We start from the raw sequence: 26,121 nt of genomic DNA, 5'->3' as shown, positions 1-26,121 counted from the left end.
TCAGGTCACAGTTCAGCACTGCAGAAAGAGTGCACCATCCAGAGCAGGACAGGTAAGTTCTCTTATTCTTTTTATGTATGATCTGATAAAAAAATATTTTTTCTTATTTTGCTCCTCTAAATCCTAGGTGCATCTTATGGTCCAATGCATCTTATGGTGTGAAAAATACGGTATATTAGTAGATACGATTACAGCCAATGTGTACAACAGGGGCTAAAAAGAAGCAAGTCCCAGTTTACATAGTGGATCAACCAATCAGCAGCTCTGAAAAAGACCCAGTACTCTTCAGAAACAGGGGGCACAGCCTGCATTATCCGATTGGCTGACAGGGATCATGTGACACAGACTGCACAGGACCAGTAAGCGCTATGTTCTTAGTCCCCCGTTTTGTTTGAGTCGAGGCAGTTTAGTGGATGCAATTACAATGAGTATAACCATTAGTCCATCCCAGAGGCACTCTAACTGTAAGAGGTCTGCTATAGTGAAGCTCCAAATACAAGTGCTGTATACATATTTATTGTAACCAGTGCATTATGTTTCATCATCTTCTTGGTGCTGCAAGTACTATTTACATCTACCATTAAAGGGGTTGCCTCATGGAAAAAATTCCAACCAGCACCTGGATCTGAATAGGTTTGTAAATGCATGCATTTCAAAATTTTGCATAGCCACTGAGTTAAGGTACTTTCACATTAGCGGCAGGGGAGTCACCCGCTGGAACAGCCTGCCGGATCCGCCCTGCCGCTAGTGCACGTGTGCCCCCAGACTGCCAGATCCGTCCTGCCGCTCCGTCCCCATTGACCATAATGGGGGTGAGGTTCCGGCAGAAGCCGGACTAAAAGTATGACATGCAGTACTTTTAGGCTGGCTGCCTCTCGCCGTGCGCTGCCGCCAGAACTCTGTGCCCGCCGCCATTCTAGTCAATGGGGACGGAGCAGCAGTCCAGGGGCTTACGTGAACTAGCGGCAGGGCGGATCCCACAGGCTGTTCACCCGCCGGAACAGCCTGCCGGACTCCCCCGCTGCCAGTGTGAAATTAGCCTTACTCAAAATGTAGACGCACATTCTCAGCTCCATCCTTCAACTGCTTCCTGAGCTGTGATGGGAAGAGAGCTACAGCAGAAAGGACACTCCCCCTCAGCTTGATATAAATATAGCGAGCAATGAATGGGGAGATCTCTGGATCCATGTGAGGTACAGGGCTGGTTCTAGGAAGAGACTGTTATGTACTATATGTTGTCCGATTTTCCTTTTTTACATTAATCGTGGCATAATCCCTTTAAACACTTTTCCTAGTAGCACTAAAAGTCTATACATCTCCCTTTTCTCTCCCAGTCTCCATAGCGAGTAGGTTCGGGCCCCCTAGGACCACCTTTCTCTTTTGTAATAGGGTTGGTATCGTCTGGGAATCCTACAAAAGAATAAAAGACATAATATTAATGAGCATTCTTGGTTTATGACGAGGAAAAAGATGCAGTCTGCATAAATGCCAAATCAGAAGTCTAGGATTACTGTTATCAAGGCATACTTTAACCACTTCCTGCCTGCTATGTAATAGTATAGAGGCTATGCCAAACCATTACCATCAGGTCTAACGCTGTCCACACACAATGATTTTCCTTTTGGTACAGGAGCATTTGCAGTTGAAGCACACATTGATAAAAGGAGCAAGAAGAAAATGGTTTTCATCTTAAAAAGTGTAACTGCCATTCTAATTTTATTTCTGTAATGTGTAGGGGCAGTGATACTGACCATTTATGCAATTTACTTTAATTACTAAAATCATACATTTCTATTACAAAAATAGCTGTAAAGTGGCCCATTCTGAGCCTTAGCAACGCTCCTCTGTTTACATGACACAGTCAGTGTGGAGTAGTTATGTAAACAGAAGACAGAGGAGCGTTGCTAAGGCTCAGAATGGGCCACTTTACAGCTATTTTTCTCATAGAAAATGTATGATTTTAGTAAGTAAAGTAAATTACAAAAATGGTTAACATCATTGCCCCTACACGTTACAAAAATAAAACAATGACAGTTACACTTAAAGGCATATTTAAATGCACTGACTAAGCAGGCAATTATCGGGAACAGACCGTTCCTTCCCAATAACTGCCTGCTCATTGCTCATACAGATCCATTGACACCTCAAAATCTGCTGCCCAGAACGATGACTGAGGTGCTCGTTCATTGGGCGATCTGAGGCAGCTTCACATGGGCAGGTCATTGGGAATGAGCGTTCGCACTAACGTTACTTCCCGACAATTGCGCAGTGTAAATCCGGCTCTGCATTGCCTCACATGTCCTTTACTCTGAAGGCTGTAGACAGATAGATCATAGGGGGGAAATTAATCACTCCCCTACACTACGTCATGGATTTGGCGTTAAGTCACAAAGCCTGGTTTTGCATCTTTTAAGATGCCACTTCAACTAGATATAGCCCCAACTAGCATTTTTACACCACCCCCAGCAGATTCTGAGCAGGTGGGGTATGGGCAGCACCAATGGCACGGGCACAATTATAATTTATGCCAGAAACTGGTGTAAATGATGACCGAAATCTACGCCAGACACGAGCTGGCACAGGGTAGCACACGCCGTCAGGGCCATCATCTTTACCACCAAAAATACCTGAAGCATGAACAGTAAGGAGTGGAACACAAAGAGAGAGAATATATAAAGAACAGACACAACTTCTTTCCTTTATTTTAAAGGCAATGCAGGTTTGAGCTTCTGCAGCATTGCCTCAAGTCTTTGGCTGGAATCACATCTGCAGTATTCAATGCAGTACGTGGATCTAGCAGAAAGGAGAAGTAAAAGTCCTTCCTTTATATTCTTCATTCCCTTCATTGATCTTCTGGCTTTGGCTCAAAAAACGGCATTAAAAACAGCACGGGTAATTCCGGCAAGTAAAAGGAGCTTTGTGCGGTAAACTGGGTGATCTCCAAGTACCGATATATACACACACCGTAACATGGAAAAAGGGGAATTATCCTGTGGCAAAATCATGTTTACTGCAAATTGTCACAGCTGTGCAATTCGTTTTTTTATACGTGAATGTGTATGGAAGCCATTGCAACTGAACGGCTCCCACGATCCAATCAGCTTTCTTCAACAGGAGCTTCCCACCTTCTGTATCCTACATCATAAATAATGGAACATTTATCTGCCATTTACATGCAGTAAAAAAATAAAATCCAGACTTATGATGACATTTACTTACATTTTATGGCGCCACCTGGTGTTCAGAGTGTTTAGCAATGTGCACGTCCATCTACTGTGCTTAGTGCAACCAGGATGGAGAATGACTGAGCATGCCTGACCGGCTGCATACAGCTCAGTAGACGGACGTGCACATTGCTATACACTCTGAACATTAGCTGGCGAATGTCGTACCGCTTCCCTTTTTTTTAACCGCATGTAAATAGCAAATATCTTATGGTAGGACAACACCTTTAACTGTTTACATTTGGTAGTCTTATTTTCCCTAGCACCATCTGTATTCTGTGAAGATCACTTTTCAGCTGGTGCTGTGTACACTGGCAGCAGGTGTCTTATTATCGCGCTCACTTTGCCCAGTTACTCACTAGGTGCCTGCCATCTCTGCAGCAGCTCAGGTTGCCCCCTTATACATATAAATAAAAGGAGTGATCTGCAGGGGTCAATTCTCACACTGCGACTGAGAATCCGCTCTATTCATCTGAATGAGGTTGCTACTGCCACACGTGCACGCACTCTGATGAATGGAACAGAGCAGGGCTTTGATTACATTCTCCCTTTTGGCGTCTGACAATTTTTTGTTAAAGGGCTTCTGTCAGCAGAAACATGTGAATCAAGTCTAGCAGGGAGTGGCCAGAGGTGGGAAAATGAAGCCTCTAGGACAGTGATGATGAACCTTTTAAAGACTGAGTGCCCAAAATGCGCCCAAAATGCACCCAAAACCCACGTATTTATCGCAAAGTGCCAACACTGTAATTTACCCTGAATACTACAGTCCAATACAGTATGTCTTCCATGTACTTTATCATTTAGCTAAACTAGCCTGTCTGCATTCAATCTGCCTTCTGCACTGTCCATAGTGCGCCCTGCGCTGATGAATGGCAGGAAAAGCCTAAGGCATATCAGTACACCATAGATTTTTTTTTTCAGGGTGCGGGTGCCCACAGAGGGCTCTGAGTGCCGCCTCTGCCCCCCCCCCCCCCCTCCTGCTTCTAGAGGCTCGTTTGCATCTCAATAACAGGGGCACATAGTGAGATGGCACTAAGGCTAATGTCAGCCAGGTTAATGCCCATGTTTCTACTGACAGAAGCCCTTTAAATCATCATATTGAATGTTTTCTTCTAGACTAGAGTGTTGTATCAGCGCAGCCGGTGTACTCCCCTCAGTCCAGCGCTGCAGATCACCACAGGAGCCCAGCACTGACTGTAACGGCCCAATTGGAGGCGGTTTAATTCCCTAGATTCCATGCTCATAACGACCACAGCATCTAGGTAGTTACACAGAGGCTTCCTATCACAATCGGTCCCCCGTGAAGACAAAGGCCCCTAGACCTGCCATCACTGTGCGTCGATTAGACTGTGCAACAGAGAGTGTAAGGCCTCATGCCCACAACCGTGCTGCGTTTTGTGGTCCGCAAATTGCGGATCCGCAAAACATGGATGCCGCAGTGTGCGTTCCGCAATTTGCAGAACGGACATAATAGAAATGCCTGTTCTTGTCCACAAAACTGACAAGAATAGGACATGTACTATTTTTTTATATTTTTTGTGGGGCCACGGAACAGAGCGACGGATGCAGCACCATTGAAGTGAATGGGTCTGCATCCGAGCCACGAAAAAAAAAATGCGGCTTGAATGCGAACCAAAACAACGTTCGTGTGCATGAGGCCTAATAGACTGTAATGAATTGGTATCCAAGGAATATAAAAGCTATGTCTCCTAGGGAGAGTAAAAAATAAATAAATAAATAAATAGTAATTTTACTTTGGAAAAGTGGTAACAAATACGCATATACACTTACCTAAAGAATTATTAGGAACACCATACTAATACGGTGTTGGACCCCCTTTTGCCTTCAGAACTGCCTTAATTCTACGTGGCATTGATTCAACAAGGTGCTGATAGCATTCTTTAGAAATGTTGGCCCATATTGATAGGATAGCATCTTGCAGTTGATGGAGATTTGAGGGATGCACATCCAGGGCACGAAGCTCCCGTTCCACCACATCCCAAAGATGCTCTATTGGGTTGAGATCTGGTGACTGTGGGGGCCATTTTAGTACAGTGAACTCATTGTCATGTTCAAGAAACCAATTTGAAATGATTCAAGCTTTGTGACATGGTGCATTATCCTGCTGGAAGTAGCCATCAGAGGGTGGGTACATGGTGGTCATGAAGGGATGGACATGGTCAGAAACAATGCTCAGGTAGCCCGTGGCATTTAATCGATGGCCAATTGGCACTAAGGGGCCTCAAGTGTGCCCAGAAAACATCCCCCACACCAATACACCACCACCACCAGCCTGCACAGTGGTAACAAGGCATGATGGATACATGTTCTCATTCTGTTTACACCAAATTCGGACCATTTAAATGTCTCAACAGAAATTGAGACTCATCAGACCAGGCAACATTTTTCCAGTCTTCAACAGTCCAATTTTGGTGAGCTCGTGCAAATTGTAGCCTCTTTTTCCTGTTTGTAGTGGAGATGAGTGGTACCCGGTGGGGTCTTCTGCTGTTGTAGCCCATCCGCCTCAAGGTTGTGCGTGTTGTGGCTTCACAAATGCTTTGCTGCATACCTCGGTTGTAACGAGTGGTTATTTCAGTCAACGTTGCTCTTCTATCAGCTTGAATCAGTCGGCCCATTCTACTCTGACCTCTAGCATCAACAAGGCATTTTCGCCCACAGGACTGCCGCATACTGGATGTTTTTCCCTTTTCACACCATTCTTTGTAAACCCTAGAAATGGTTGTGCGTGAAAATCCCAGTAACTGAGCAGATTGTGAAATACTCAGACCGGCCCGTCTGGCACCAACAACCATGCCACGCTCAAAATTGCTTAAATCACCTTTCTTTCCCATTCTGACATTCAGTTTGGAGTTCAGGAGATTGTCTTGACCAGGACCACAACCCTACATGCATTGAAGCAACTGCCATGTGATTGGTTGACTAGATAATTGCATTAATGAGAAATAGAACAGGTGTTCCTAATAATTCTTTAGGTGAGTGTATATGGTATTGCCCGAGATCACCACAATTAATATAATAAAGATAACATGGTAAACACCGTAAAAAAAATATATATAACAAAAAATAAGTTTTTTTTTACCTATCCATCCCCCATAAAAAATAAATGTTTATCCATAAGTTCCATGTACCCCAAAATGGTACCAATGAAAAATACATCTCACACCACAAAAAATAAGTCTACATCTGTGGAAAAATGAATGGGGGTCTTTTATCAGAGGGGTGAGCCACTATATATATTAATTATCAAGTGGTTTTTTTCACCCAATAGTCGAGCTCCTCTCCCTAAGAGGGGTGAGCCACTATATATATTAATTATCAAGTGGTCTTTTATCAAAGACCTGCATTTTACACCTGTCTTTGATATCCCCCGGACCACCAGCGGCTGCGCTTAAGTTATGATAAAGCAGAGGCCTACTCATAAATTAGGTGAAACCTCCATTATGAAATCTACTCCTGCCCCCGGCTTTGGTAGATTTCAATTGTCATTTATACCAGGAAACTGGTGTCAATTATTGACAATGTGCCAAGGCTGATGGCGCAACCCTTGCCACTCTCCAGGGTCAGAGGTGGGTTAGAAATGGCGCGTGCGCCTACAATTAGGTGCTCAGGCATTCAAAAATTTTTAAATTTGACTTTTTACACCGGTTTCTGGCACAGGTGGTCATAATAGAGGACCCCCAATAAGCTCTGAAACCGCGCTGCCTAAATGCTATGCTAAGTGTCATAACCAGACGGCGAGGAGGGAAGCAGCATCTCGAGTGAGTATCTCGCTGTGGACTCAACACAATATTATTCCACGGCAGGTAAAATGAATGGCTCTGTGGTGTGAAATAAAGCACTCCGCACCTCCTGCCAAGGAGCCGCTGAAGGATGTCCTCTCCTTCAAGTAGATGCTGAATAATTAAGAAAGGGCAAGCTGCAGAAACTACAGCTCTGCTTCTCCAAGAAATAGATCAAGACACTTTTAGACAGACCTGTGTACACCAGGCAGCCACACACCACTAGAAGTGTCCTTCATATCTCATCATATCCACCACCTCATAAGCTTGGTTCTATGGTAACTACATGCCCCATTACAGCGTCCCCCAATACTGAGCAGGATGCTAGGTACAAGCCCCAATAGCACATCTCTGCAGTACATGATGTCTGAACATTCCATTTTTCTGTCTTCAGCCTTTTGCCACTAGGAGCAAGGCGAGGATTTGTCCAATCAGCTTTCATTAGCCCCCTTGAAGGGGTTATGCAGGGATTCAGGTAAAATCGGAAAAATCTGACAGTACATGACAATCTCTTTCTGACAAAGCTAGAACCAGCCCTGTACCTCACATGGGTCCACAAATCTCCAATTGCTCTGCTAGATTATCTTCAGCGTGGCAGCTCAGGGGGGCGCGCCCTTTCTGCTGCAGCACTCTCCCTGTAACTACCACAGCTTCTATCAGAACATGAGGCTTGTGGCAGTTGAAAATTTAAACTGAGCACACGCGACCAGCTCTGTCAGACAGACAAAAAATATAAGGGAAAGAAACAGAAGGTGGCGCTATACAGATACAGCTTATTGATAGCTCAGTGGCTATACTAAATTTTTAATCACATGCAATTAGAAAAGTATTCAGATCTAGGTGCGTATGTGAAAAAATGTAGAATAGGTTTCATGACACAACCCCTTTAACCACTTCCCGACCGCCGCCCATTGACTATAAACGTCCTTGGGGTGGTTGGTTTATCTCAGAATAAAATAAAAAAAAGGTTCACATAAAAAAATAAAATAAAATACAATTTAAAATAGAAGAAAAATAATTAAAATAGACATATTGGGTATCACCGCATCCGCAACGACCGGCTCAATAATAATAATAATAATAATAATAATAATAATAATAATCTACCTAGGGCTGCAACAATTAATCGACGTTATCGATTATAATCGATAACGGGATTTGGCCGATTTGTTGATATGTGGGCGGGAGCAGGCGATCAGGCTCTATGCCTGCGGGTCCTTGAACTTTAAATCACTGCATCTTCTTTTACCGTACAATGAAGCTCTAGTAACAGGCAGAGCAGGCGCCGGCGTAACATCACTTACTCACGTGACGCACATGCTCCGCCTGCTTCATTCATAAAGTAGGCGGAGCATGCGCATCACGTGAGTAAGTGACGTTACGCCGCTCCCTGCATGCCTGTTACTGGAGCTTCATTGTAAGGTAAAAGAAGATGCAGTGATTTAAAGTAAAAGATCTGTGTATGGCACTGTTATGGGGGAGATCTGTGGATGAAACATAGCATAAAAGATGCTATACCGCGCCATCCACAGATCCCCTCCATAACCGCGCCATCCACAGATCCCCTCCATAACCGCGCCATCCACAGATCCCCTCCATAACCGCGCCATCCACAAAACCACTCCATAACCGCGCCATCCACAAAACCACTCCATTACAGTGCCAAAGATCCCCCATTCACAATTTGTTTTAATATGGCCTTTGAACATAATTTTTCAAGTAAAATCATATAAACCCCTTTTTTTGTCATTTTGGTGTTTTTCCCGATTAATCGGTGAATTCAAATAATCGTTAGCTGCAGCCCTAGATCTACCCCATCGGGGGAACAAAAAATGAACAAACATTACGCCAAAACAGATTTTTTTTTAGTTAGCTCCCCTCCCATAACAATGTTAAATCAATCAAAAAGTCGTATGTACCCCAAAATAGTAGAAATCAAAACGTCACCTCATCCTACAAGACCATAGCCAGAAAAATAAAAAATAAATATGGCTCTAAGAAAATTGCAACACAAAAACATGATTTTTTTTTCAAAAATGCTCGTGTAAAACGTAAAAAACATCCACGTAACAATTGGCTCTACAAAACAAACTACCACATCAAGTGTAAAAAATAAAATAAAAATAAAAATTATGCCAAAACAGCTTTTTTAGTCACTTCACAAAAAAACATAATATCAATCAAAAAGTTGGTAGCCCAAATTGGTAGCAATAACGTCCCCTCGTCACGCAGAATACAAGCCCTCACACAAGATTATAGCCAGAAAAATTTAGAAAATATGGCAGAAAATGCCAACACAAAAACATGATTTTGTTTCTAAAAATGTTTTTATTGTGGAAAACGTAAAAATAATAAAAAGACATATTTGGTATTGTTGCATCCGTAATGACCGGATCTATAAAACTATCACATGATCTACCCCGTTAAGTAAATGGTATAAAAAAGAAAAGAAAAAGAAAAATGACAGCAGCTTTTTTGTGACTTCACCTTCCAAAAAAATGAGATAAAAAGCAACCAAAAAGTCAAATGTACCCCCAAATGGTGGCAATAAAATAGAAAGCTTGTCCCGCACACAATAAGCCCTCACGTAGCTTATTAAAAAAAAAAAAAAAAAAAAAAAAAAAAAAATAATATCCAGATGCCGCTCCCTCCCTTCTGAGCCCTGGCATATCCCCAAATAACAGTTTACGACCACAGTTGGGGTGTTCCTGTATTCAGGAGAAAGTGGGTAGACAATTGTGTGGGGATATTCTCCTGTTATCTTTTTGTGAAAAAGAAAGTTTGGGCCAAAATTAAAATTTTCTTGCAAAAAAAAATAAAAAATTAACATTTTTCATTTTCACACCCAAGGATAAAAAAATTATATGAAACACCTGTTGAGTGAGGTGCTTGCTACGCCTCTTGGGTGGGGTAGTTTACAAAATGTGGTCACTTTTTGGGGGGTTTTCACTGTGGGACCATTTCAGCAAAATCTGCCCTCCAAAAACCATATGGCGCTCCTTGCCTTCTGTGCCCTGTTGTGTGCCCTAACAGCGGTAAACGACCACATATGGGGTGTTTCTGCAAACTGCAGAATCAAGGTACTAAATATTGAGGTTTGCTTTTTGTTGACCCTTGCTGTGTTCCAGGAAAAAAAAAAAAAATTGATTACGGGTGGTTTCACACGGGCTTTGCGGATTGGGGCCGGATGCGTTCAGAGTGCGTTCAGTGAAACTCGCACCACTTTGCAAGTAAGTTCAGTCAGTTTTGTCTGCGATTGCGTTCAGTTTTTTCCGCGCGGGTGCAATGCGTTTTGATGCATTTTTCACATGCGTGATAAAAAACTGAAGGTTTACAAACAACATCTCTTAGCAACCATCAGTGAAAAACACATCGCACCCGCACTTGCTTGCGGATGCAATGCGTTTCTCACGCAGCCCCATTCACTTCTATGGGGCCAGGGCTGCGTGAAAAACGCATAATATAGAACATACTGCGATTTTAACGCAACGCAGAAATGAAGCGTGAAAAACAATGCTCATGTACAAAGCACCATAGAAATGAATTGGTCCGGATTCAGTGCGGGTGCATTGCGTGACGCGAACGCGGAAATCACGCTCGTGTGAAAGAGACCTAAAATGGAAAATCTGAAAAAAAAAAAAAAATGGGAAATTTTGAAATTTCACCTCTATTTTGCTTTAATTCCTATGGAATACCTAAAGGGTTAACAACATTTCTAAAAGCAGTTTTGAATAGTTTGAGGGGTGTCGTTTCTAAAATAGGTCATTTATGGGTTGATTCTATTATGTAAGCCCCACGGTGACTTCAGAACTGAACTGGTTTGACTAAAAACTTCTAAAAATTGCTTCTAAAATTCTAAACCTTCTAATGTCCTAAAAGAATAAAATTACATTACCAAAATGATGCCAACATAAAGTAGACATATGGGGAATGTTAAAGGGTTTCTACCACTTCGTTTTCACATAATTAGCTTTCAGACACTAGCGATCCGCTAGTGTCTGCTCTGCCAAACAATCCTAATATAATAGCTTTTGGGGCAGCCGTTTCGCTAAAAAAAGAACTTCTATTGATATGCTAATGACCCCCTAGGTGCTATGGGGGCATCATTAGCACATAGAGGATCGGTCTACCTTCACAAGATGCCGCGCCCAGCGCGCCCCTCCAGCCCGCCCATCTCTTCCGTAATGCGATCAAGCGGACGACTTCTCGCGCATGCGCCGTGCGAGTCTGTATTCGGCACATGCGCAGTTAATGTCCGACTGCTTCCCTGCTCAGACATCTCCACTGCGCCGACGACGTCATAGTGCTCCATCGGCGCAGTGGAGATGTCTGAGCAGCGAAGCGGTCGGACATTAACTGCGCATGCGCCTGAATACAGACGCGCACGGCGCATGCGCGAGAAGTCGTCCGCTTGATCGCATTCCGGAGGAGATGGGCGGGCTGGAGGGACACGCTGGGCGGCGGCATCTTGTGAAGGTAGACCGATCCTCTAGGTCAGTGATGGAGAACCTCTTAGAGACCGAGTGCCCAAACTGCAACCCAAAACCCACTTATTTATTGCAAAGTGCCAACATGGCAATTTAACCTGAACACCAATATCATATATCTTCCATGTACTTTATCATTTAGCTATAAAAACCTGCCTACATTCAATGTGCTGCCTGTGCTGTTCATAGCATGTCCTGCACTGATGAATGGCAGGAAAAGTCTAAGGCATATTAGTACACCATAGACTTTCTCCAGGGTACGGGTGCCCACAGAGAGGGCTCTGAGTGCCGCCTCTGGCACCCGTACCATAGGTTCGCCATCACTGCTCTAGGTGCTAATGACGCCCCCATAGCACCTAGGGGGTCGTTAGCATATCAATAGAAGTTCTTTTTTAGCGAAACGGCTGCCCCAAAAGCTATTATATTAGGATTGTTTGGCAGAGCAGACACTAGCGGATCGCTAGTGTCTGAAAGCTAATTATGTGAAAACGAAGAGGTAGAAACCCTTTAATTAATGAATATTTTATGAGGCATCACTATCTGTCTTAAAAGCAGAGAGATTTAAAATTTCACTTTTTTGGCAGATTTTCCTATTTAATCCAATTTTTTTCTTTAACACATCGATGGTTAACAGCCAAACAAAACTCAATATTTATTACCCAGATTCTGCAGTTTACAGAAACAGCCCACATGTGGTCAAAAAAAGATGTATGGGCACACGGCAGGGCGCAGAAGAAAAGGAACTCCACATGGTTTTAGATGCCATGTCCCATTTGAAGTCCCCTGATGCACCCTTACAGTAGAAACTCCCAAGAAGTGACCCCATTTTGGAAACTAGGGGATAAGGTGCCAGTTTTATTGGTACCATTTTTGGGTACATATGATTTTTTGATCATTCATTATAACACTGTATGGGGCAAGGTGACCAAAAAATTGGTTGATTTAGCACAGTTTTTATTTATTTATTTTTACAGCGTTCACCTGAGGGGTTCGGTCAAGTGACATTTTTATAGAGCAGATTGTTACGGATGTGGCGATACCTAATATGTATACTTCTTCTCATTTATTTAAGTTTTACACAATAATAGCATTTTTTAAACAAAACAATTATGTTTTAATGTGTCTATGTTCTGAGAGCTATAGTTTTTTTATTTTATGAGAGATTTTCTTATCTAGGGGATAATTTTTTGCGGGATGAGGTGACTTTTACTGGTACCATTTTGTGGGACATACGCCTTTTTGATCACTTGATGTTGCACTTTTTGTGATGTAAGGTGACAAAAAATGCTTGTTTTGACAGTTTTCTTTTATGGTGTTTATTGGACTGGGCCAATCATGTGATATATTTATAGAGCCGACCGTCACGGCTTTAACACTTTATTTTTTTATTTTACACTTTTCGTCCCCCATAAGGTCATCCAAGATTTTTTTATTTTTTTTTACTATTGATTTCTCCTGTAACTGGAGCTGACATAGCCCCAGTTACAGGAGAAATACACCCCCCAAAGAGGCTGTACAGCGCAATACAGCCTCAGAGCAGGGCTGATAGTGGTCTCTGAAAGACCTCACAGAGCTCCTGCACTTTTTGGTCCTGGTGATCACATGACCGCTGGGCTGGAACAGGAAGCGCACAGCTCGGTGAGCGCTGTGTATACAGCGATCTAGAAGGCAGGGACACCTGGGCACTGTCCCTGCCTTCTCTAAGGGTTGCCCTGCTGTCACTGACAGCGAGCAACCCGATCAGCAGCTGCATGATTAGCGTGCAGCTGCAGTTTTTTTTTCAGGAACGTCCATTCAGAAATATAGAACTACCTCCCGGTCGTTTTTAGTCTATGGGCGGATGGGAGGAGGTTAATATTGATGGCCTATCCTCAAGATAGGTTATCAATGTCTGATCTGTGGGGTCCAAATCCTGGCACTCCACTGATCAGCTGTTTAAAAAGTATGTGTCTCTTTGGTGAGCTCTGCAGCCTCCTCACAGCATACCAAGCACAGCGCCGTTTATTGTCCAGTGGCTGTGCTTGGAATTGCAGCCCTATCTCATTCAGCGCCTAGGCCAGTGATGGCCAACCTTGGCACTCCAGCTGTGGTGAAACTACGACTCCCAGCATGCTCCATTTATTTCTATATAGTTCTGAGAGCAGCCAAGCAAGGGGGGCATCTTGGGAGTTGTAGTTTTACCACAGCTGGAGTGCCAAGGTTAGCCATCACTGGCCTAGGCCATATGCCCGATGAACGTGACATTACTGGCCTAGGAAAATAGCGCAATGCTTAACAGTGCCACAGCCTCTTCAAATAGCTGATTAGCAGGGAAGCCAGGATTTGGACGCCCACCAATGAGATATTGATGACCTAACATGAGGACCACCAAGTGGCATAGGCGAGGTCACTGCCTAAGTAGTACAATGGATTACAGAAGTGATGTAAAAAAAATCTCAACATACGGTACTTGGTATCGCCGTGTCTGTAACGACCCACACTACACAATTATGTCATTTATTCTGTGCATTGAACAAAAAAAAAGGAAAAAAACAATACTAGAATTGTCTTTTTTTGCTTATAAACCACAAAAAAAAAATTTTTTTTTTTTATAAAAGCAATCAAATAGTTTTATGAACCCAAAAATAAGAAGTGTCTTCTCCCAAAAACGAAGCCCTCACAAAGCTCAGTAGAAAGAAGAAAAATAAACAAGTTATGGGTCTTGGGATGTGCAACCCCCCCCCCAAAAAAAACTAAATAAATAAAAATTACAAAATTTTGCACAAGGAGGGAGTATGCAAAATTTTCTGGTGCCAGTTTCCTGATAAATGCCCCCTTTGTGTCTCACCTAGACTGCAAAATTCATCAGTGTGTTCAGTGAACATTGATACACTCACTTTCTAGTGGCTCTCTCTCTTTTGTTGTCTCTTCAGTTTCATCAAAACGTCCTTGAGGGGTCTTTGGTTTCTTCAGAGGTGGCTTTGTAGAGCTGTCACTTTGTGTCGGGTTATTGCTAGCTGCTCTTACCACACCCAATTGTCCAGCATATGCTGCAATCCAAATACAAGTGGTTAATACTCATTTCATATTTTAATGGTAACATTTTGGAAAACATATTGAAGAGTATTCCCATCTGGGACATTTATGGCATATCCACAGGATTTGATATGAATGTCCGATAGGTCCCTCTGGTGTCATGCTTGGCTGGGAATGGAGAGGTGGGTGCACATGCCATCCGGCGACGGGGAAGGGTGGGGACTTTGGGGTTGCCAAAAGCAGACCATGATGGGGGCGAGCTTCTCTAGCATCGCATGTCTCGTCCCCAGCGTGGCCTGGTAATGTCGTACATATACAGCATTATGCACCCGTAATTGTATGGAGCGAGTTGCATATGCGGCAGATGCCAGCCTCAATGGCGGTAAACATGTGATCACGTCAAACATTTAACCCTTCAGATGCCACGATCAACAGAGATAGCAGCATCTGTGAGGTAATGCACAGGGACGCGGCTCCCTCTGCCTTTATATCAAAGCCCCAACAGTGAAATTTTGGGGCTCTGATCGGTTAACATGACAGCCTGAGAAGGAGGATGGAACTGATAACCTGAATTTTTCAGGGAGGCCTTGGAGGATTTTATTTAATTTTGAACCATAGTTTTAACCTCCATAAGGATAGATGGTTGCTCTTCCTTTAAAAAGCTCACTAATGCAAAATTTGCAAAGTTTCTTTTTATAATTTTCAGGGATTTTTTATCTTTTTTTATACAAGTTGTGTATTTTTATTTAACTTTACATTCTTTCACAACCAGGTATCAGAATTTTACACCAGAAAAGCATGAAGACAAATGCAGATTTTTTTTTCCCCCAGGGGAACTCACAGCAGAAGCAGCCGAAGGTGGGTCTGCACTTTCCGTGTGGCTTCAGGAGCTAACATGCTGTAGCTTCTTCCAGGAGCAGGAATCAGTGGAGACAGTAATGGACTGAATCGCCTGCTCTGCCAATCCAAGAGCGGCTTCTGACGTCAAAAGCGCGTGCCCGCGCTCCCCACGTGCTCCCTGGTTCCGCCCCCTCAGGCAATGCCGGGAACTGAGCACTGACTGCGGCACACGCCTCCTGATTGGCATGCAGCGAAGGAAGGAATGAAGAAAGGAAGCCAACCCCCGTTTTTAATAAAAATTAAAAACTCCACCTCCCCTTAAGGAGGCCTCTCTGTGTGATGCCCGTACGGACAGGAAACACTGATGGGCGAGAGTGGGTGGGGGCTTTTAAACTCTGTGTTCCTGCCCCTACAGAGGTCAAGGGCTCAATCTCATGTGTAGCCGTCATAGTAAATGAAATGGAAACACACGATTCACCATTTTTTAGTCACCTTGTCCCCCCAAAAAATTTTAATAATGGTGATCAAAAAGTCAGATACCACAAACATGGTACCAATAAAAAACACAGTTCTTTCCGCAAAAAATACAAGCGCTCATACGGCTCTGTAGACTGAGGTTTTTAGTATTTTTTTAAGTAATAAAACAAAATAAAAAACTACGGTATACAAGTTTGGCATCGCCATAATCCTATTAAGTTCCAGAATAAGAACGTCATGTCAGTTTTAGTGCACGAACATCGTGAAGTTATGGCCACTGGAACAGGGGGAGGAAAAAATAAATAAATGAAAATAGGCCCAGTCATTAAGGGGTTAAAGCAACTCCATCAGCTCCTTATGCGAGGATAGCATAATATAGCTACAGTAGCTCCCATCATGTAATAGATTTGGTGCATCATGGACACTTGTCTTCCCTACATCAGCTCTAGGTCAGCTTACTTTACACCAGAAAACTGTGCCTTTAATAAATATGGCGCATTTTTCAACTTGAGAAAGTCACGTTCAATTTTCTAAACACTTTTAAAACTAAAAAATTAGCAAAATGGAGTGGCTCTACTACTCCGTAGGATAGAGAGGTGCTCAATATCTAGGTGTGAACTCCAAACACCAGAAAGTAAAAAATGTAAGTAATATTGGAGATATGGCACTCAATATATATTGAGTGCCATATCTCCAATATTACTTAAACTTTTAAAACTTATCTATCAAGGTGCAAAGTATCTATAACAGATATTAAATATTGCACATTCACCAAACAGTAAATCTGACCCTACATTATTCTTTTAGCGCCCCCTAGTGGAGTACAGACCTGTCACTGTAACGGGACAGATCAGTTTCACTGAAATTACCGTATCAGGTTCCTTTACTGGTTTGTCTGGTTGAAAATCGTTAAGTCCCCATGGGGCATGTTCCATGAGAACACAAACTACTAATGTTTTTGGGTGAAAAACTGCTGTTTAACTAAAAAAAAAAAAAAAATCACGTTGGCATTAATGAGTGGACCATAACGGGCACATGATTGTGCATGTACACAGCCTTTAAAGGGCATCTGTCAGCAGTTTTGTACCTATGAAACTGGCTGACCTGTTTGTTACATGTGCACTTGGCAGTCTTTGTCCCATGTTCATATGTGCCCACATTGCTGAGAAGAATGAGGTTTTAATGTATGCAAATGAGCAGATCCTCAAAATAGGTCATCAGTATCTGATCAGTGATGGTTCAACACCTGGGACCACGGCCGATCAGCTGTTTGAGAAGGCAGCGGCCTTCTCACTGCTTTTCCTCGGCCAGTGAGGACACGTTAATCGGTCATATGGCCTAGGCGCAGCTCTACCCTATAGAAGTGAATGGGGCTGAGCTGCAGTACCAAGCACAGCCTCTATACAATGTACGGCACAGTGCACGGTAAGCTGTGAGAAGGCCAAAACACTCAGGTCTCTTTCACACGGGCGAGATTTCCGTGTGGGTACAATGCATTGCACCCGCACTAAATCCAGACCCATTAATTTCTATGGGGCTGTGCACATGAGGGGTGATTTTCACGCATCACTTGTGCGTTGCCTGAAAAATCGCAGCATGCTCCTACTTTGTGCGCTTTTTCACGCGAAGAAGGCCCCATAGAAGTGAACGGGGCTGCGTGAAAATCACAAGCATCCGCAAGCAAGTGCTAGGAGAATATCAGGATGGGGACCCGATCATTATTATTTTCCCTTATAACATGGTTATAAGGGAAGATAATAGCATTCTTAATACAGAATGCTTAGTACAATAGGGCTGGAGGGGTTAAAAAAATAATACATTTAACCCACCTTAATCCACTTGTTCGCGCAGCCCGGCTTCTCTTCTGTCGTCTTCTTTGCTGTGCAGGAGGAAAAGGACCTGTGATGAAGTCACTGCGCTCATCACATGGTCCATCGCCATGGTGATGGCTCATGTAATGAGCGCAGTGATGTCATCAAAAGGTCCTTTACCCAGGTTCTGAAGAAAGAAGAGAAGCCGGGCTGCGTGAACAAGTGGATTAAGGAGAGTTACATTATTTTTTAGTTATTTTTTACCCCTCCAGCCCTATTGTACTAAGCATTCAGTATTAAGCAGGGCTCCATTTTGGAGCCAAACAAAAATTTTTAGTCGCCAAACCTAAAATACATATAATTACGGTATAATAAAAAAATAAAAAAAATTTAAAACCCACACGTCTTACCTAGGGTTGTCACGATACCAAAATTTGGACTCGATTTCAATACCATAAAAAAGTATTGCGATACTCGATATCACGTGAAAAAAAAAAAAATACCAAAAAACCTGCATGCGTTCCAGATTTTAATAAGATTTTTATTTATATATTTTATATGTAAAATTGGGCAAGGGGGCGATTTAAACTTAATATTTTAGTGTTTTTTTTTTTTTTTACTTTTTATTTAATACCCATTTACCCCCTTAGGGGCTAGAACCTGGGATCTTTCATCCCTTGTCCTATTCACCCTGATAGAGCTTTATCAGGGTGAATAGGACATTACACTCTCCCTGCTGCCCTGTGCTCTGTGCACACAGCAGCATGGAGCCGACTATGGCAGCCAGGACTTTAGTAGCGTCCTGGCTGCCATAGTAACCGATCGGAGCCCCAGCATTACACAGCTAGGGCTCCGATCAGAAGCTGCCACTGCACCACCAATGAATATTGTGTATGCTTAATACAAACGCAGGCTGCCATGCGGGTGCTGGACATATCCCATACCCGGCACCCAGTCTCTATGACTGCGCGCTGCGATCCGCTGCTATTAACCCCTCAGATTCCACACCTGGGTGGTTAATAGCGGTGGATCGAAGCGCAGTCATACAGGCTGGGTGCCGGGTATGGGATGTGTCCGACACCCGCAGCCTGCGTTTGTATTAAGCATAAACGATATTCATTGGTGGCGCAATGGCTACAGCCCCTCCCCTCTGCTATCAGCCCATTGGTGGCACTGTGGCCATAGCCCCTACCCTTCTCCTCCCTGCTATCAGCCCATTGGTGGCAGCAGCGGTGCAGGGGGGAGGGACTGCCTCCTTCTCCTCTGTGCTGTGGAGAACATGGCACGCGCTGACAGCAGCGCGTGCCATGTCAGTAATGTGAAAGCGGCAGAGGTCTAGGCGCAAATGGCGACAAGACTACAAAGTCTTGTCGCCATTTAGCAACTCTAGGTCGCATTTGCAACCATTTTGGTCGCCATCTGGAGCCCTGCTAAGAATGCTATTATTTTCCCTTATAACCATGTTAATACAATCTACACAACACCTAACCCAAACCCGAACCCGAACTCTGTAAAGAAGTTCGGGTTTGGGTACCAAATATGCCGATTTTTCTCACGTGTGTGCAAAACGCATTACAATGTTGTGCATTTTCCCACGACACACCTGCATGTTATCCGGCCCAAATCCATTACGCCCGTGTGAAAGAGGCTCACAGGAGCATCGGTGCCTTCTCAAACAGCTGATCAGCAGGCGTCGGACGCCCACGGATCAGATACTGAGGACCTATCCCGTTCTAAAGTCTTGGAAAACCCTTTAATAATCAATTTGCAAGACGTACTGAAACGCCATGTTTCTCGGCTACACCAGAGACGCTCCGTGGGGCCGGACCCTGGAGGTGACAGGTGACACCCAGTACTTTCAGACGGTGTAAAACGTGCCCAGCTGTAGGACACCATGCCATTTTCTGCCCATATGCCCTTGCGGAGGAATGCCAGGCTAGCATCTGCTAGAAATGCTCAGAGGAAGCAGTGGATCGCGATGTACTGTCCCCCGCCTGCTACAGTGTGACGACCATGTCCTGAATGACACTGAGACTCCTCCAGGCGATTGGTTACTCACTTGGGTGAAGTCGCAGTAGGAGCCTGGCAGCACCGCGCCATCTGCACAGCGCCTCAGTCATAGCGCGCACTGCTCAGGGTAATAACAACACAGGGTGGACACTGAACTCTGCGGGGAGAAAGGACCTGCAGGCTGTTACACAATTCTGACCATGTGACCAGTCACGTGGGCGGTAGCTGTCAGACTCCAGGCTGTGCTTCCGGAGGAGAGTCATTTGTAGGGTCGTGGTCTAAACGCCATGCGCGGTATAGACCGTCTGACGTCACGAGACATTCAAGTTTCACAGTGACCATGCGCCTCACCGTAAACATCATCTTTAGGCTTATTCATTATTATTTTTATATTACTGATCTTTATTACCAGAGCGCGTGGAACTTTCTTTCAACATCCCTCAAAGCCACGAATTGGGCATGTCACGTGACCCTGTGACATCAGAAGGTCCCTACGGCGCATGCCAATAAGAAGGTTATAGAGTCACATGTGTATGCTTCAGGATGCGGTGTACACGTACAGCACTGCACTATATACTGTATACACGTACAGCACTATACTATATGCGGTATACACGTGCAGCACTGCACTATATGCTCTATACACGTACAGCACTGCACTATATGCTCTATACACGTACAGCACTGCACTATATGCTCTATACACGTACAGCACTGCACTATATGCTCTATACACGTACAGCACTGCACTATATACTGTATACAAACAGCACTGCATGCTGCTCTATACACGTACAGCACTGCACTATATACTGTATACAAACAGCACTGCATGCTGCTCTATACACGTACCGTACAGCACTGCACTATATTCTGTATACACGTACAGCACTACACTATATGCTCTATACACGTACAGCACTGCACTATATACTGTATACACGTACAGCACTACACTATATGCGGTATACACGTGCAGCACTGCACTATATGCTCTATACACGTACAGCACTGCACTATATGCTCTATACACGTACAGCACTGCACTATATACTGTATACAAACAGCACTGCATGCTGCTCTATACACGTACAGCACTGCACTATTCTGTATACACGTACAGCGTATACACGTGCAGACTGCACTCTATGCTCTATACACGTACAGCACTGCACTATATGCTCTATACACGTACAGCACTGCACTATATGCGGTATACGCGTACAGCACTGCACTATATGCGGTATACACGTACAGCACTGCACTATATGCGGTATACACGTACAGCACTGCACTATATGCTGTATACACGTACAGTACTACACTATATGCTGTATACATGTACAGCACTGCACTGTATGTTTCATATATGCACATTCATAGCTAGGCGCTGTGGGGGAGGATTTATCATCTCCTTGTGCCTGATTTTTGCCGTAAAAAAACCCTTGTGTTTGCGACTTTATAGACGCCATTGCAGCAGTGCAGGAGATATAAGGACCGGTGTTCTGTCAGAAAACCTTAGGCTAGGTCTACACAACGACATTTGTCGCACAACAATTTTTATAATGGCCGTCTACGGTGTCGCTCTGCAACATGCTGCGACTGTCGCATTCGAGATGGATTTTTCTGTGACGCGTCGCAGCATGTTGCAGTGCGACACCATAGACTATCATTATAAAAATTGTCACGCGACAAATGCTGCAGTGTGGTAATGCCCTGTTGTGGGGGGGGGGGGGGGGGTGTTCCTGATAAATCTCCCCCTGTATGTTTCACGCAACCATAGCTGAGCAGTGTGTGCAAATGGACACATGGGATCGTAGCCTAAGGGCGGGTTCACACGTGGCTTAAATGCTGTAGATCTGGCGCAGCAGATTTGCGTTGGACAAATCCGCAGCATTTTACAGAAGATGTTAAGTAAACCAGCAACATAAACTGCTCTGTGCTGTGGGCTTTCAGTCTGCAGCAAGTCAATATACGCAGTGCAAATGTTGAAAGTAGCGGAGGACCTGCTATGATGCCAGCAGCAGTGATTCTGAAAATGTCTTTTTTTAATAATGGTTTTCCTACCAATCCACTGCAGAAAACGTCCACTGATCAGGTTTGTGTGCTCTCTAAGGGCTCATGCACACGAACACGTGCGGGTCCACAATATAAGGGTAAGCGGCTCGGTGCGCTCCATATCACGGATGCACACTCAATCACTTGGGTCCACAAGATGCGGAGCGGAAAAACTACAGAGCATTTCTGTGGGCTTTCCGTCTGTGCTTCTGTACAGGAAAAAAAATAGAACATATTCAGTTTTTTTGTGGTGCAGACTGAATCTTGCAGATTGCGTACTCATTCAAGTGAATGGGTCTGCAAACAGCAGGCATACGGCCGGCGCCTGTGCATTGCGGACCGTAGCATGAGCCCTAAAGCATACTGGGCAGACCTGTGTAGTACTGGCGGCATGGCTGGATTTTTCTACGACTTCATTAACATCTGGTTTCTGTTTATAAATGTGGACCTCAGATTAAGGGCTCGTTCACACGACCGTATGGCTTTTTCAGTGTTTTGCGGGCCGTTTTCAACAGATCCGTTTTTCTGTTTTTTGTTTCCGTAGTGTTTACGGTTCCATTCCGTTTTTCCGTATGGCATATACAGTATACAGTAATTACATTGGGCTGGGCATCAAATTTTCAATAGATGGTTCCACAAAAACGGAACGGATACGGAAGACATACGGAGTACATTCCGTATGTGTTCTTTTTATTTTTTTTTGCGGACCCATTCAGTTGAATGGAGCCACGGAACGTGATTTTGTGGATCTGCAATTTGCAAATGGCAAAACAGCCAATGGTCGTGTGCATGAGCCCTTAGTTGGGATTATCTTTACCTTCCTCACGGTGTCCCCAAGAGCTACAGACATGCTCCCCATATGTGCCAGCCACAATACCCACATGAATAGTAGCCAATCTCTCCATTGTGCCAGCCATAGAGCCCCCATTAATACCAGCCATGGTGCCTTGTCTCTGTACGTTTTTACTACTCTTCCCCCAACTGATGAACATAGATCCCTATTTAAGGCTCTGACCAGGCACAATGTGCACCCCGTGTGTCAGACACTTTTTTTTCCATAAGTGACAATCGTGATGTTTCGATGTACAGAATGTAACCACTGTGAGGGGGGTCTTCTGACTGCTGCCATCTTCTGACTTTGCAGGTATGCCTGTCAACTGGATGATGTACTGAACCTATATGGTCTGTATATTCACATGCTGAATTATAGGGGATTTATCCGGGACTGTGTATTGCATTTATTACAGTAAAACACACCCCTCTATTCATCTTTTCATTAGTAGTAATAGACATTTTCAGAAACATTAACAATAGGCTTGAGCGGATCGAGCTTCAGATCATAGATCCAAAGTCTATTCGTTCAAAAACGTTGTTGTTCCTGCTGCTTCTGTACAGCATTGTACAAGACGTCAGTGAATTACTACGGTATTCCTATCTGCATATTTAAAAATAGGAATCTGAGGTGGGCTTTGGTACTGGCTGCTACCTCTGTATCAAAGCCCACTTCGGATTCCTACTTTAAAATGCTTTTAAATACACAGATAGGAATACCAAAGTCATTCACCGAATTTTGCGCAACTTCGGGCAATAGAAAGCTTGGCTACACAGAGCCAATACATTCTAATGCTGTATGGAAACAGCATTAAAATAAAGTTTTTGAACGAATCGACTTCGGATCTATGATCCGTATCTTGAATCACACAAGGCTAATTAATATATTTCTACTGCTCCAAACAATAGCATTCAGTTCAGGGAACCATCATTTTCCCATGAATAATGTAAACAACTAAATTCAGCTATCACATAGGACATGCCAATCTCTTTCTAACAAAGCTAGAACCAGCCCTGCACCTCACATGGACCCAGAGATCTCCCCATTCATTCTTCAGTTGTCCATGTCCTTTCTGATGTTGGTCTTTCCCTGTGACTGCCACAGCTTCTAACAGGAGATATGGCTGGTGGCAAATGTGTGTGACCACCTCAGTGAGGTGGCCAAGAAATAAAACAAAAAGCAGGCGGCGCAATACCGATACGTTTTTTTAGAATACCTCACTGGCTATGCTAAATGACATGAAATTACAAAAGTATTGAGAGCCAGGTCCTGGTTTGAAAAACGTAGAATATGTTTTGTGGCATAACCTGCTGGTAGATAACACAACTTGCTATAATGTAAAGGACGTTTCTTGAAAGATGGAGAACATCAATGGGGTAGAGCAGGCATCCTCAAACTGCAGCCCTCCAGCTGTTGCAAAACTACAACTCCCAGCATGCCCGAACAGCCTACAGGTATCAGCCTACAGCAGGGCATTGTGGGAGTTGTAGTTTTACAACAGCTGGAGGGCCGCAGTTAGAGGATGCCTGGGGTAGAGCAAGGATGTCCAACTTGCAGACCTCCAGCTGTTACAACACTACAACTTCCAACATGCCCTTATAGTTGTAGGCTGACTGGGCTTGCTGGCAGTTGTAGGTCTGCAAGTTGGGCACCCCTGGGGCAGAGCAATGTTAGGTCCTGCTTAGCCCTCATCTCCAGATTACAGCCCCATCTTATGTCCGTGGTGTACAAGTAGTCACTGTGGGAAGCTTTATGGAGAAATATTGGCCTGCTTGATTCAATCCTGTTATCCATAACCCCTTTTATATTCATGTCATCATAGTAAAGAGCTGAGATGGTAATCATTTTCTTCTGCTAACCATGATATCAATGGTTGTGACCACAGAATCCACTAGTGACACCAGTCTATCAGTGTATGTTGTCCTACAGCAGAGATCCCCTATACCAGAGCAGGCTAACCTCCGGCACTCCAGCTGCGGTGAAACTACGACTCCCAGCATGCTCCATTTATTTCTATGGAGTTCTGAGAACAGCCAAGCAATTGTGCATCTTGGGAGTTGTAGTTTTACCACAGCTGGAGGTTAGCCATCACAGAGTCCTATACATTTCTTTTAACTGTGTTATGTGAACAAAGCATACAGAAACCTAAACCATGCATTTTGGCATCCAACCAGTGGAGCTGACAAATGGGTCCCTTGCTGTATTCACCCAATTTACAAATGCAAACATCACTACTTACATATGTTCTCCACCTAAATATAATAGATTTAAAAAGCATCTGTTTGAATGATCAACCCTATTAAACAAGGCACATTTCCTGTTAGGGTTGATCATGCTAAGTACAATAATGCATTTCTTTTGCCTCTAAAGTGAAATGCAGTTTTTATATCTATGCAAATTAGAAATTAAAGCGCCGCTAACACCGTGCCGAAAATCTTTTTTTTCTCTGTTATGTGTTGTTACTTAAAAACGTCAGTAGGGCTATATACACCTCCGTGTTTTTTCACGGATCCATGAACTCAATCAAAGAAACAATCAAAGTGCATGTTTCATTCTTTTCTGTTTTTTTAACATGGTGTTCACACTGCAGGGTGCCTTTCCATCGCTCTCCTTCCACAGCAAAATGCTGGATTGTCTGATCAGCCACTTCTGGTTGATTAGGATACATGGTATAACGCAGGCATGCTCAACCTACGGCCCTCCAGCTGTTGCAAAACTACAACTCCCAGCATGTCCGAACATCCTACAGCAGGGCATTGTGGGAGTTGTAGTTTTATAACAGCTGGAGGGCCGCAGGTTGAGCATGCCTGGTATAACGGATTCAGCCCTTTACATAAGGTTCATTGAGATTACACAGATCCTTGGTTAAAGTCAGGACTGTAAAGCCTCATTCACACGTCCGTGTTTCACAGACGTGTGCTGTACGTGTTCTCCACGGACAGCACACGTCACTATTTATTTTTATGTGTGTATTCACACATCAGTGTTTTAGCACGGTCCGTGGGTCAGTTTTTTTAGCACGGGTGCAACCTCTATTTTGTTCATTACGCCCATTAAAGTCTAGGAGTCCGTGAAAACCACTGATCTGAGCCATCTGTGTTTCACGGATCATCAAAAAGAGATTCATTGAAAATTATTTTTCGGCTGTTCAGTGTCAGTGAAACACGGAGGCAACACGGACAGCAAAAAACGGACACACGGACCCAACCCGGACCTTTCATAGACAGCTTCGCTGATGCATCAATGACCACCTGCTCACAGATTTGAGCACGCAGATCCTGCTTGCTGTGGCTCATAAGGGACAATCTTATTTTACACTACACCAAGCCATTCAGTAAAGCTGCATTCGCATGACCCAACTGTTGAAAACGGATACACTGTCAGTTTTTCATTGCCATTTTGCATCAATTTTTTCTGCCTTTTTATCCCTTTATCAAGGCTGCTTTGCATATATTTTGCATCAGTTTTTAATAGCTGTTAAAAATGTCCATTAGGCCTCTTTCACACTACAGTATGTCCATTTCAGTGTTTTGCAGTCCGTTTTTCACGGATCCGTTGTTCTGTTTT

General features: G+C 43.8%; 1 protein-coding gene across 1 annotated transcript; it reads right to left on the bottom strand.

Moving 5' to 3' along the window:
• Nucleotides 1-500: 500 nt before the first annotated feature.
• Nucleotides 501-19,881, bottom strand: SDHAF4 (succinate dehydrogenase complex assembly factor 4). The gene is made up of 3 exons (XM_044290706.1): nt 19,714-19,881; nt 14,388-14,540; nt 501-1,410 (listed from the first exon to the last, which is right to left on the bottom strand). The coding sequence occupies exons 1-3, from the start codon at nt 19,772-19,774 to the stop codon at nt 1,301-1,303; spliced, it is 324 nt and encodes a 107-aa protein (XP_044146641.1). The 5' UTR covers nt 19,775-19,881; the 3' UTR covers nt 501-1,300.
• Between the last annotated feature and the right edge of the window lie 6,240 nt (nt 19,882-26,121).

The sequence above is a fragment of the Bufo gargarizans genome, chromosome 4 (assembly GCF_014858855.1).
Source record: "Bufo gargarizans isolate SCDJY-AF-19 chromosome 4, ASM1485885v1, whole genome shotgun sequence".
Lineage (NCBI taxonomy): Eukaryota > Metazoa > Chordata > Amphibia > Anura > Bufonidae > Bufo > Bufo gargarizans.
This window is presented reverse-complemented; position numbering and strand designations above follow the sequence as displayed.